Source organism: Balearica regulorum, chromosome 2, assembly GCF_011004875.1.
Source record: "Balearica regulorum gibbericeps isolate bBalReg1 chromosome 2, bBalReg1.pri, whole genome shotgun sequence".
Classification (NCBI taxonomy): Eukaryota; Metazoa; Chordata; class Aves; order Gruiformes; family Gruidae; genus Balearica; species Balearica regulorum.
Window position 1 is genome coordinate 12,806,841 of NC_046185.1, and position 13,804 is coordinate 12,820,644.

Consider the following 13,804-nt stretch of genomic DNA (forward strand, 5'->3'; position numbering starts at 1 on the left):
TTTTTGGCTATCTGGCACCAGTGATGCCTGTGACTATGAAAGATTGGCTCTTGCAGGGCTCCCCTCTGTTTGCTGTGGGATGTTCTTTTGTTCTTCCTCCAGCTCGAGGTTTGAATCTGTGAATTCCTTGGCATTTTCAGGGCGGGGCAGAGGGAGGAATATCTTCATGTATTTTGGTACAATTTGGGCTTTACTTCTCCCACTTGCATGATCAGTATAGCTGGTGTTTGTAGAGCTTAAGTAGTTTATCTATATTGGCCAGAGGGAAGAAGCAGCTCTTCAGTAACTGCTAAAACTTGAAAGCTGTTATAGTTTAAGACCTTAAATTAATGAAACTATTATGGAAGTCACTGTCCTGGTTGTCTGAATACTGGTATTATGGTCTAACCATTTTTTTTCCCCCCAGAATTAATTTAAGTGAATATTTTAGTTTCTCCTTTACAATAGCTTTGAATATAGGAGTGACTTGGATGCAGGGATACTTGCTCTATTGTGCACAGTTCAGACATATGCTCAAATGATTCACAGCCTGTGCTTGCAGCATTGTCTTTTCATGTACTTGGCTACCTCAAGTAAAATTTGAAAACTTGAGGTAGTGTTGTAGGCTCCTATCATGTTTTACCATTTTTTACCTTTGCCTATGGAAGTTACCTGATAAAAAGTATGGAAGCAACTTGTCAAAAGTTCAGAATTTGTAATACTGGAAGATTTTGGGGTAACTTTTTTCTGATTTAAGAAGGGGTCTTATGCTCAAAATCCACATTTAAAGAAACCCCAAAAACCTCAAAAAGTAGCTTGTTTTCTTTCCCTTGCCCCTGTGAAATGGGTAGCTCTTGCTGCTGCATTCTGTGCAACACCTCTTTTATAAAAATATATATATATATATATATAAAAAAAAAAAATAGCCTTAGCTTCCTATAGCCTAGAGCCAGGTTCAGGAGTGACGTCCTTGTCCTTCCAAGACCTTAATGGTTTGATGCCAGGATACCTGAAACATGCACCAAATGACTAAATGTGCTCTGCTGTTACTGAAATCAGTGGTCTCTACTGTCATTGCAGTATTTTTCTTTTATTCTCATGCTAGCTATTAAAAGATGCCTTCTGTCAGAACAGAAGTGATAGGAGGGGTTTTGCAGACTGTCTCTGGAGGAAAGAATGTTGTTTGCTGCATGCTTAGAGTACCTCTAAAAACAAATAATAAAATACAATTCTCTTTAGATGTCCTGGTTTTTCTAATTTTAGTGTGTTGTTTTCTAATTTGGAGTAATAAAGATGGCTATTGGACTGCTTCTAATGTATGCTGTTATTTTGCATAATCACTTATACTAGTTTAATCTTGTGATAGCATTCTAAGACTTTTTGGCTTTTAATATTATATTATTTTTTGTAAAAATAATGAAAATGTAGATGTGAAGCATTTTTCTTCACATTTTAAAGCTGTTAAATAACTGCTTTTTTGCCTGCTAGTCATTTGGTAAATGGTTTATAATAAACTGAATTTGTGATGAACTAGCTAACTTTCTCATTTCATTTTGACTTCTCTAGAGAAGTTGGAGGTTGCACCACCATCTCCAGGACAACTGAAACATGGTAAACGAAGAATGTTTGTTGAATGTGGTTCAGTATTTGTGCAGTCTGTTTTTTTTTTTTTTCAATTGCTTCATCTTTCTCCTACAAGTGCTGGTATGTCCTCATCCCTGTCGTATGGAGTAACAGAAAACCAAAGCAAGCACCAGCAGTCACCCTGTCGTCTTTATTTCATAACACCTCAGCTGGAGAATGTGCACCATTTAGAGAAAGTAGGACAGAAAGCTCAAACGAGAGTGCGCTGTTCAAAGCAGCAAACGTTGTTTTTGTAAGCCAAGCAGTGTTGATGCTGCAGTACCTTGGGGGGCTTCTTGTGTTTAAGGTTAAAACTATTGACTTGTTTCTTGTCACATATTTTTAAATGGACTGAGAAGTGGGATAAATTTGCAGAGAAATTGGAAATAGATCTGGTATTCTTTATAATACCAATTAATTTAAATTCTGATTTAGTTTCCAAATCAGTGTATTCTTTGTGGTTTTATGCTCTCTCAGTGAGCAAATGTATTTAATGGAACATTTTCCTATTCTAGGTATCTACACTTATTTTTATACGGGTTTTTTTTTTTGCTTGGTCCCTGGGGTTCTGGTTACTCCATGGATTCCAAAATTCTGACAACTTTGGTAAGAATTTGAGCTCCCTTTGTAGCTCCAGAGTTTCATGCACACATTTTGAAAGTACTGCCCATATCTATGTGCTTTGTTTGTTTGTTTTCCTGTGGTGGTTTAAAAAAATAATAATATGGAAAATTTCATACTTTCTGTGCCTTAGTCTTTTACCTGTGCATTTAAGAAGATACGTATGTTCTTATAAAATAGTTACAGAAGTCCAAATGTGTTGTAGTACCTGAGCATGAAAAATCATGTGTGGTTTTGTTTTTTATATGATCATGGATTCATGCTGTCTGTGAGAAGTAAATCTAAAAGGGACTCATACCGGTTTCTTTTCAGATGACTGCGAGGTTCATACACTCTTCTTTCTCCCCTCTTCATATGTTTGCATCTCTAAGTTTATAAAATGTAGGAATTCTTGTTCCCATCTGAAGTGGGGAAAATAAACCTGAATACCTGATGTATTTTAAATGTTAAAAGTGAAAAGATCTAACTTTGTAAGCTCTGTTTTTAGTGTAGTCTGTCCTCAATGCTGTATTTAGTCTGAGGGTGCTTGCACCTTGAGCCTCAGCTGGAGGCAATGCTGTGCAAATTCAGTCTCATTGCCATCGGAAGCTTACATGCTAAAACTTGAGAGAGAAAATGGAACAGGACAATAGGAAATATTTTCAAAGAGTATTTACTTGGAGTTTCAGGAATGAAAAGGAAAAAAACTTGCATAAAACAAAAGGTGCAGCTTAATTTCATAATGTGTTGAGGAGCAGCTTCAAGTCTAACTTGTACTCACCGTAGTGCCCGAACAAAATCCAGATGCAGAAGTTTGGGTTGACTCATGAGCTAATTAACACTGTATGACACTACTGAAAACCACCTTAGCATTTGCAGATTTAGCTGAAGCAGGTTTGGTAAGAATTGCCTACCTCTAGGCAATACGCCTCTAAAATACGAATTTTTATGAATGTGTGAAGAAGATGGAGTTCTTGGACAGGAATAGAGAGGGACTTGCCGAGAAAAGGGCTTTATTTTGAGCAAGAGAAGAATGTAGGGAATCTGGTGAGACAATTTGGCAATCTTCAGTAATACTGCAGCATCAGTTGGAAGGACCATAAATAGTATCAAAGTTTGTGTAGTTTTAAATATTTCTCTTCTGCACTAATACACATAAGTGGCTTCCATCCAGAATTGTACAAGTATTTGTAAAGAGTGAGTTGGTTTAACAGGTTCTTTGCAAGCCATTAGTAACATGTGTAGCAAAGGGTTTTACCAAACCTGACAGAAATAAACAAACCCCACTAATAGAAGTAGTAGGAAATGGATTTTGTGTATGCTGTCTGTGTTTCTCTTAAAGGCAGTATTAGACCGACATTTCAGTTGTTTGGGTGAACTAGTGAACTCTCTTATAAATATTTATTTTCTCTTTGTTACTTATTTCTTTTAGTGTTCTTCCACAATGCATTACCTTTTGTAGGGTTTGGATTTTTGGATAACGCAATTATGATTGCTGCGGTAAGTTCATTATTTCATTCCTTGATCAAGTCAACATGATTCTTATTGTTGAAAATGAAAACTTCAGGAAGACTCCATTCCCTCTATATCAACCCAGTAATTTCTATTTTAAATTTTCTTTTTTAAAGAAAACGTCCGTGCTGTATTGAGCCTTTGCAGAATGCAGAGGAGTGTTGTTCCTTCTGAAGGCCAGTGTTGTAACTAATTTTGCTGAATTGAGAAGAGACTTGCCTTTTTCCCTCTCTCCTAATTCGTACTGCAAGACACATCTATGATCGTGCAGTCAATATGGGTTTTTGTGCTGACTGATGATAATGTGATTATAATGTGTTGATGAATAGGTCATCAGGGTTTTTACTGATGTGTTCCATTGTTCCGAGCGATGCAGGTGTGTTAGTGCTGATGCTGATTTGTACTGATGTAGCCTGGCATCAAGAGTAACACTCTTGAGAGATTTTCCTGTTCATTTGGAAGATGAAATGGGCAATGTATTTGGAAGTGGAACAGGAAGATGGATAAAGGCCAAAGATACTGTTCCTCATGTAAAATTATCATTCTCAGTGTGATCTTAATCATAGGATAATTTACGTGGGAAGGGACCGTGGGACCCGCTAGGTCTCTAGTCTTGCCCCTGCTTGGGACTTTCTCAGGGTTTGTAGTCTAACTGCCTGCTCAGTGCTTGGGTCAGCTGTAAGGTCAGACCAGGTTGTTCATGGTTTTATCCTGTGGGACTTGAGAAGATCCAAGGTCAGAGACTGCACAGCCTGTCTGGGCAATCTGTTCCAAAACCATAGGAAAACATTTTCCTATATCCAACTAGAACAATCTTGTTTTAATTCAGGCACATTGTGTCTCATCTTTGGACCACGTACTGCTGTTTCATTGTGCAGTTCACTGATTTTGTTCCTTCAGCTGAAAAAGTAGGGAGCTATGATATTATATTTTATTTGTTTGTTCAGGATTTGTAGAAATTAGTGTTCAGAGCTGTGCATTCAGCTTAGAATTACAGTGGGGAAAGTGGTATGCAGAGAATAGGGACTACAGTATTGTCTGTTAGGTGACCATCATGAAACAACATAAAATATTAAATAAATATCAGAAGTAGGCTCTTGTCCTGTGGGGAAGTATATATACACCAGGAGGGCAGGAGCTGTGCAGATCTAGTAAAAGTAATGTCCATTTATCCTTTCAATTTTAACATAAACGAGCAGTAAGCAACACTTTTGCCAGTTGAATCAATGTCATCTATTCTAACTCCAAATTCCTCAAATAATAAGAAAACTCTTATTTTTTCAGGGAACTCAAATAGAGTTGTCAATTGGAGTTGTCCTAGGAATTTCAACTATGGCAGGCAAGTAATAAAAATGCAGTATGTGTTGACTAATATGACACATTCCTATATTTTAGGCTGAAAGTGGGCCACAGGGCTGGAAACAGCTCTTCCTTGGTCTTGCAGCTGCCTTTCCTAATAAAGAAACAACTTAAGTTGAAGCAAGGACATACTCCATTTGCAGAAATGGAATTTCAGTTCAAATACCTTTTGAAATGCTGCTTGTTGGTGGTTTTAATCTAAAAGTTCAAATTCTGTGTCACTTAGGAAAGTGTGTTTGCATTTCTGTGACGGAACCACTCTAAATGCGTATAGAGTGTATGTGTATATATATGTATTTGTAAGTTGCTGTTTGCTTGCAGTGCTAAGTGAAGATCGGTGTTGGTGTCCTTTTACTGTGTTGGCTGGTGTTGGTGGTGGCTTCTCTGCCTCTGTGCGATACCACAGGACGGCCAAGCAGCCACCCTGCTCCTGCACCGGGCCAAAACTGATAAGCTCTGCTCAGCAGCTTTGGTGCCTCTGCAGTGTCAGAGGAAAAAAAACTGCTCATGGATCCACCAACTGCAGGTGCAGCATTGCCCGAAAGCATGCAGATAGCTTAAATGAAAATGTACATAGCAGAACAAGTTACTAATTTGGAAATTTGCAGCCCTCTGTTGCAGTGCAAGATAGTCACAAGCAAGCTTATCTCAATAAGATCTGCTGCGAAATCATGTATTTTAATTGTGTAACTCTAGGAATAAATACTGTAGGTATGATTGAATAAACTGACACAGTTCATGGCTATGTTGAAACGTTTATCAAAGCTACATACACTTCTATTTCCAGTGCTCCTGTGCCTCTTCGGGCACTGGAAGGCCTTGGTTGGTGGCCAGTGTTAGCTGCATGAAACCAGTAACCCCGCATGGCTGTGTTTAACTCTGAGCTGGAAAGGTGTTACATTGATTTCCAGGTGTGAGCGTTGTCTTTGTCAAGTTTTCCTCATAGGAGTTGAGAAAAATAGTTGCACTTTCTATCGTTCTTAGTCTGCTGTTGTTATTACAAGCTGTTGTAAGGTCAGGAAAAAAGCTCTAGAATAAAAGAAATTTACTTTTAGTCTTTTATGCAATATATGCTGAGAAGAGTGAGAGTCACTGGGGGGAGGAGAGGGGAGCTGATTGGTTTTGTTTGTAATTAAAATAATACTTTGCCTTCTTCCCCATTTCTCTTCTCTCTCCATCCCTCCAGCTGCTGCTTTGGGAAACCTTGTTTCAGATTTAGCTGGACTGGGGTATGTCTGAACTTGTTCTAATAATATATTTATTTTTCACTCCTTTGCAAACGCTATTGGTGATACTGAACTAGAAACTGCTGAACACACTTGAAATGACTTTGTTTTTTTTCCTAGTTCTTGAATTTTGCTTCAGTAAACTACATGACTCTAGAAATATATTCTGTCCTTGCTAAGAAAAAGTTGCAATATTGGGTGGCTCTTTTTCAGGTTAAAACTGCAATGCATCCTGCTATTACAGTATTATATATTTTAAGTGATAAAATTTGGATTGGGGTTTAACCAGATTCAGTGTATTCTGTAAATCATGCTTGCTTTTAAAGAAATATTAGAACTCTTTCTACAAAAAGTGAGTTTGTTAAAATACAAAATGGAAAAATATATTTTTTGTGATATATTACTGTGATAGAGTACATCTAATATACCTCCTCAGATTGTTGTTCATAGATCTGAAGACATTTCCTTCTCAGATAAAAGTTATGTATCTGAAATGTCTTCAGATCTAGGCATACCTATTTCTGATATAAACACATGTAGCTGACATTTTTATTTTTTAAAGGAAATTTCTGAATAATTGCTGAAAGTAAAGCTGTCTGGTACGCCTCTCCCACTTTCCTTCTAATTTTTTTTTTCTGCCAATAACAAGGCTTATTACTAATGTGTGTGTGCGTCTGTAACTTTTCATCCAGTAAAGATTACTTACAAGCTCTGCAAAACCACAGTTACTCACACCAGTTGTGTCTTACTGCATGAGGTTTTTTTGGAAATATTGCATATTAAATCAGTGAGAAAATTAGTGAACTTCCATTGCAAAATGTGACCATCAGAGGTCTGAACCTGTTTGCACATTTCCCTCTCGATGGCTTTATCAGTATGCTGAAGGAAAAGTTACTCATTTTAGGTTCAATACTTCAAATATTTCAAAATCCTCACTGGAAGATACTGTCAGATCCAAAAATGTTTGTTCTTGTTTTCTTGTTCTTCCAGTCTTGCAGGTTATGTAGAAGCTTTAGCTTCACGACTGGGTCTGTCAATCCCTGATCTGACACCCAAACAAGCTGATATGTGGCAAACACGTCTCAGTGCACACTTGGTGAGTATCCCGTAGGTAGGCGCTGTTTGCATGGAGCTTTTTTGTTTGAACTAATATGTGATAAATCCTTATTGGTCCTTTTGCCATTCAATACTTAACGACCACCATCATTTTGCATGTTTCCTGGAAGGTTTAGTTGTGAGCTTATGTCAGAGAGACTGAGACACATGGATTGTTTTGGGCTTGGGTGATTTTTTGTATGCAACAAGCCACGAGAGACTGTAGTAACATGGATAGTCTCTGCAATGACGTCATGTATGCTATGCAGGTACCTGGATTGAGCTCTGGCTACTATGATAAGATAGTTTATTTGAAAGTTATGACCCCTTAGTAGTTCACTCCTATACATTCTTTGTCAAGTGCTTGCTATTCATATACCTGTGCTAGTAAATGTTCATTTCTAATATTCCATAATTAGCTTGGATATGAAATTAACTTTCCCTTGGGTAAACATTTAGCATTTGAGTAATATTCACTCCTTGGGTTTACAGTTACAGGACACTCACCTTGCAGATGCATTTTCAGGGTGATTACTTAATTAACATTTAAATATTTGAAGCAGTCTCACTTCAGCAATGAGAGCGTTAATTTATTTAGATTAAAGAAAGAGATTATAAGAAACTGAGTAAAGAAACAGGTATTTCTTTCACTTAGCCAGTATGAACTGTCATGGGGAAAAAGGAAAAATATCTTTGCAGATTTAAGGGAAGAGAAATAACACTTGCTGAGGAAAAATGGGGGCGGGGGGGGAATCTGCTTTTAGCAGTGATAGATCAAAGCACTGAGCAGGGAAGAACTGGCTTGTCGGTGGGCTGCCCTCTAGTCTGTGCAGCATAAGAGTCTTCTCCGTGGAAGCGGAGCCTGTGGCAAAAGCCTGTCATTGCACTGCAGTTCATTCACAGCACTTTTCACAGAAAAGACTTCTCAGCATCTTTGCCTGTATGCTATCATTTATTTTTTTTTTTACCTTCTGCCTCAAGTTTCTCAACACCATCCACTTACTGCTGTTGATGTGATTTGGATGTTGCCTGTCTTCTTTCCTCTGCTCTTGACTTTTACATCTAGGTCAATTGTGAAATGTTTTCCTATTTAACTTTTTTAAAATTTTTTTATGTGGCTCTGCCTTGTGCCTTTCCTTGCAAACATAATGGCTTGCAATTTCTGACTTGGATAACTTGCATTACCAGATACAAGCAGATAAATTTATAATTGCACCTAAAATGTGTGTGTAGTTGGGTTTTTTTCCTTCCCTGTCTTCCTGAGCATCCTACTAACCCTTTGAATGTCTGTTTCCTCTCTTACTTACCCCCTGTGCAGTTCTTCATGGGTCATTCCCCTCCTCTTTATTCAGAATTGTCTTTTGTCACAGCACACGCTGTTTCTAACCTTGTCATATCTGTCTGTCTCTCATAGATTGTGTTTCTAGTCTGCATGCTAAGAAAAATGTGACTCCCAACTGGAAACTAGAACAAAGAGTCTGTTTTCCTGGTTGTGTTGGTACTACACAGGAAATGAGTAACCACTCATCAGTGAGAAACTTAATTTTTCCCCCCCTTTCTTTAGGGTAAAGCTATTGGAGTGACCATTGGCTGCATTTTAGGAATGTTTCCTTTGTTGTTCTTTGGCGATGAGGAAGAAAAACTGGAAGAAAAAAATTAACCTTTTTACAAGACATATACAGATGTAAACTACTGTACCTCAATTATTCAATTATGCTGTCGATATTTAGGAATTAACAGACAGTAAAAAATGTATAGACTTGGGAACAAAACCTTCAGCATGTTGTTTTATGGAAACACTAATTTATTGTGGCTTTGTTGTGTTCAGTACTTCTTTTTCTAAGATATCATCTAACTTTTTATTTAATTGTAAATTTTTGAAGTGTTTTCACTTATGGCAACTGATGTTTACCACTTTTCCCCTTTGAGCTTATTCTTGAATGGATTATTACTTTAATAATCCACCATGGATGACAGTATCACTCTTGAGTTGCGTATTGGTTGCTTAACAGTTGTAATTGCATGACAAAAATTTCACTGCTGTTCATCAGGTCCTTCAATGCAGATTATGAAGGAGGTCAGTGATGAGTGCTTTGCAGTCCCTCACTTTGCAAGATGACTGGTTGCCCCTCACCAGCCATTGTTTTGCACATGCCTTTCAATCATCTACGACAGTCTAGTTTGCATTTTTTTCTGACTAAGTGTCTCTGAATTGTCTTCTGAGATGATAATTTTAATGCTTTGACAAGGTAAGTGTTTCCAGTGTAGACTCTTTACCAAGTCAATTTTTTTAGTGGTATTTTAACACTTTCTGTACTCGCATATTTACACCTTTTTTTCCTCATTTGTAAACAATTTTTTTGAGAATTGAGTTGAGATATCCTTAAATTTGTCTTCCTGAGTTTTGAGTCTGGTATTAAAGAATTCAGGCCAACTGTTTCAAAACCGCAAACAACTTTTTTTTATTATTCTACTTAAAATAAGATGTGAATAGTTGATTGGGTGGACAAGGCTGGGGAAAGCTTCAGGGTATGAATGAGTGCTGGCATTGCAAGTTTGTAATGGGTGGTTCCGTTGAAACAAAGTGTACCATCAGTCTGGATTAGAGGACCTGATTTGCAGATTATAACTTTGTATTTAAGATTAAGCCTTTACTACTTTTTTTTTGCTGTGAGACAATTAGTAAAAAAAAAAAAACTACAACAAAAACAAAAAAGGAGACTTGAGGCCTTTTTTCCTTTTTTTGCCTTTTATTTTTGCAGTCTTTGTGTATTATAGATCTGACAGTGCAGTCACATGTAACTGCTTTTTTTATATGGTCACGAATAAATTGATTACAACCATCAAATACTCATAGTATTTCAGGATCGGACTTGCCAAAAGCATAATGCTAAACTGATAACTTTAGAGGAGCGGGTTTCTTACCTGTTGGTACCATTTGGAAGAGACACTAAAAAGAGAGGCACAGCCAGGGCACTTTGAAAGTTTTATTGCTGGAATTGTTACCACTTCTGAAACTTAGAAAGAAATGTTTTAAAAAATAATAAAATAAAGCCCCCTGATGACTTTTATTTGCTATAGGAAAAGTCTTATTGTAACGTGTATGTTTTACAGAGCTCATTGCTTATCTCTTGGTGATAAATAAATCTTGACTTCTCTGTTCTCATTTCTAGAAGCCCTTTAACACCAGTACTGAAACTTTGACATCAACCTTTAATTGAAGGTGACAGTGTTGTATCTGTTTTTTGAAAAGCACAGTAGCATGTCCTGTACTTTGTACATTAAACAATGCAATTCTGGACCAAACTGTAGAACTGAAAGAAGTCTCAGCCAGGCATAGAACACAAACACAGAGGAGTTTTGGTTTGCATTTTCGAAGTTGGAAGCTTTGTAAAACAAACAAACAAAACCCAACAACAAACAATCCTGCTAGAAAATTATGTACTCTTTCCCCAACAGATTGCTGCTGGTTTACAGTACTTCAGTGATCAGGGTTTTTTTTAGTCATCCACACATTTGTGTTGCCTTTAAACTCTTAACTTTTCTTCCTCTGCATGTACATTTGTTTCTGGTATGTTTTTATACAAAGCTGTAAGTATTTCCCACTTGTTCTTTTTTTAAACTGAAGTACACATCAAAACAGTTCTGCGTAGGTTTTTCGTAGCTGTTTTCACAGTAATTCCAACACTTTCCCGTTACGATACTGGTGTCTTCATTGGAATCTTCCAGCAGTGGCCAAACCTCTGTTCTTTGTCATCGTACCAACTGGAACACTGTCTTCATCACTTTTTTAGAGCTCGTGAGAACAGTCAGAACACTGTCATTGTAGTGTTCATTTTATAACAGCAATAGGAAAGACCGTGTACTATTGTTAAATAGCTTATGCATGTAAATTGAGTACGTTTTGTTGCTGTATGTCAAACTATTGTACTACAAACAATGCTTTTATCGAGAATTAACTAAAATATCTTCAAAGAAATTAATCATGTGTCGTCTTGTTAAACTATTTAGCTGACCACAAAAATGTGGAGGGCAAATGACACATGGTAAGAAATCTTGGATGTTTCAGGCTATTGTCTGATACAATAATCAAGAAGGTGACTTCTGGGGTTTCAGTACTTTACAAACATGAAGAAATAACTCATGATTTGAGAGGAGTAGTACCTCTGCAGGAGGCTGAGAGAAAGTGCTTGTTGGGGCCAAGCTGCCACCCTGAGTAGAGCAGGGGTAGCTTGTGTCGCCTGTGGGATCCACTCTTGAGTGGATGTGGTACTGCTTCATGTGCAGTGGGAGATCTGTGCCTGATCTGTGTCCTGTCTCCTCACAAGGAGAGTGGTTTTTTTTCTGAGGTATATGGATAAAAACAATCCCTGACGCTCTGTTTGCAGTTTTTAAAACACTGAAGTGAGAAGACAGACCACTAACAAAACACTCCTTTTTGTTTTCTATTGTCTTCTCCCTCCTTGATAAAAGGAAAAACAGACACTACAGGCTTATTCAGAGACTTCAGTATTGCTCCATTTTTTTTTATTCTATCAGTTTGTCCTGTGTTAACAGGTATTTTTTTGCATTAATGGGCTGGTAGACCTGAAATTGTGTTTATTTTAAAATGCTGTCTTCTATTGTAACCTAAAATATAAATGTATTTCTGACTGTATGTTATCTCTAGGGACAAAGAACATGCCTCTGATAATATGGTTACCCAAATTTTCTCACTAATATTTTCTCATTCATGTCCTTTTACATAAATTATTTGAATTCAGACAACATATTTTGTATTGTCTTTAATTAAATTGTTGAACTTTCTGTAAACTTTTGTACTACAGCAAAGCTGTTCTGTGTTTCTTTTATTAGACCAGATGCTGGAGGGGAAATGTTAATAATATCCTGTGGGTATTCAGCCTCAGTTACGCAAACCAGGAATTTATTATTTAAGCTATAGGCAGGTGGTCCTTTGTCACTGTCATAGGAGATACCACTGTGGAGTGGTACTCCTGTCTCTTCATGCTTGGAAGAGAGTGACTTAATGAATGTGTTTGCATGGTAAATTGTAACATTTGTGATTAATACTAGTCCGAAGTCCACTTGTACTTGAGCTTCTGGAATTAACTGAGTTTTTGTATGCAGACTCAGCCTTTTTGGACTTTCCTGGACTTGGGAGCTTTTCACTTTTTTTTTTCCACTCCTTGGTCAGTCTTTTTCGTGGATGTCTGTGCATAAAGTGCTGTGAGTTACACACGTCTGTACTGGAAGGATGGTCTCATCTCATTTTGACAACCTGTACAGGTTGGCTGTTATTTTACTCTATTCTGATTGCATTGTGTAGTAGAACTCTTCATTTATGTTGTTCAGAGTCTATCGAACTTCTAGCCAACGTGTTTCCATCTTCTGATGTTTTACATCGTCAAGTGACAAGCTGAGAGAGTGGCGGTATATAAACTAAAGACCTGAATAAAGTATTGAGGAATTGTCATCCTGCTCCGAGAGTCTTATGCCTCTGGAATTTTTTTAATCTATAATACTAGGAAAATAGCTAGAGCTACTCCAGGTTGCAGTTAATGCTCTCATAACACCAATTCAGGCTGCTGTTTTAAAGTCTTTATTTAACATTTGTTAAGGCTTTTACCCTTGTCTCAGTGTTCAGGACACTTGGCATCCAGAGTGTTGCCTCAAAATAGTATTGGGGCAGGGGGACCTTCCCCTAATCAAAACAAATCCCGCCTTCTAGAGAGACCCTTGAACTTCCCTGCACCCCGCTCTCCGAAGAGACTGTAGTCACTGGGAGTTGAACAGGGCACTCTTGCAGCCTCAGGTATGTAATTCTGAATAGTGACCTTGGGTAGCAACAGGGAGCGTGGAGTGCTGATACAGTATCTTTCCTGTAAGTAGATGATGTCAAGATAAGGCCTCTTGCAGCAGCGTAAAGAGAACTGGCAGGAAACAGTTTTGGTTTAATGGTCTTCACCTTAGTGATCCCTAGGTATCTAAGCAACTGCCTTAAATAATGATGTAGCTATGAATGCTACACCACGGTCTCATGAGTTGCTCCTTCTGTATATGCCTTCAAAGACTAAGTTGCTGTGAAATACCAAAATTATCTGAGACTTTAAACCTGATGCATTTTGTGTCCATTTTGTTGTGTTCTTGATACTGTGCTTATTGGAGTGTCTTATTTATACATCTTTGATTAGAAAGAGGCCTCACGCTTTTGCCTAGAGGGTTTAAGCCCTTCCAAGCCTGTAAGTATTGATATTATTAATCAGTAAATAGATTATATCGCCATGGGTTATGAAGCGTACTGAATGGGACCATTCACTGCTTAGAAAACGTGTCCGAAGAGTATAATTTGCCGCATTGGACGTACAGCTGCCATTCCTGTTGGGAAGAGGTTGCCAGTGAACTGTAACACG

At 37.7% G+C, this 13,804-nt stretch overlaps 1 protein-coding gene across 2 annotated transcripts in view; it reads left to right on the forward strand.

The window, feature by feature from the left end:
- The window catches only part of TMEM65 (transmembrane protein 65), a 35,229-nt gene extending 22,349 nt beyond the window's left edge, over window positions 1–12,880 (forward strand). For both annotated transcript variants that reach the window (XM_075743389.1, XM_075743388.1), the window contains 6 exons: window positions 1,546–1,590; window positions 3,635–3,702; window positions 4,999–5,053; window positions 6,260–6,302; window positions 7,290–7,395; window positions 8,959–12,880. In XM_075743389.1, the coding sequence (XP_075599504.1) occupies window positions 1,546–1,590; window positions 3,635–3,702; window positions 4,999–5,053; window positions 6,260–6,302; window positions 7,290–7,395; window positions 8,959–9,054 (413 nt within the window). In that variant the 3' untranslated portion in view covers window positions 9,055–12,880. The remainder of the gene's footprint in view (window positions 1–1,545; window positions 1,591–3,634; window positions 3,703–4,998; window positions 5,054–6,259; window positions 6,303–7,289; window positions 7,396–8,958) is intronic.
- The last annotated feature ends 924 nt before the right edge of the window (window positions 12,881–13,804 follow it).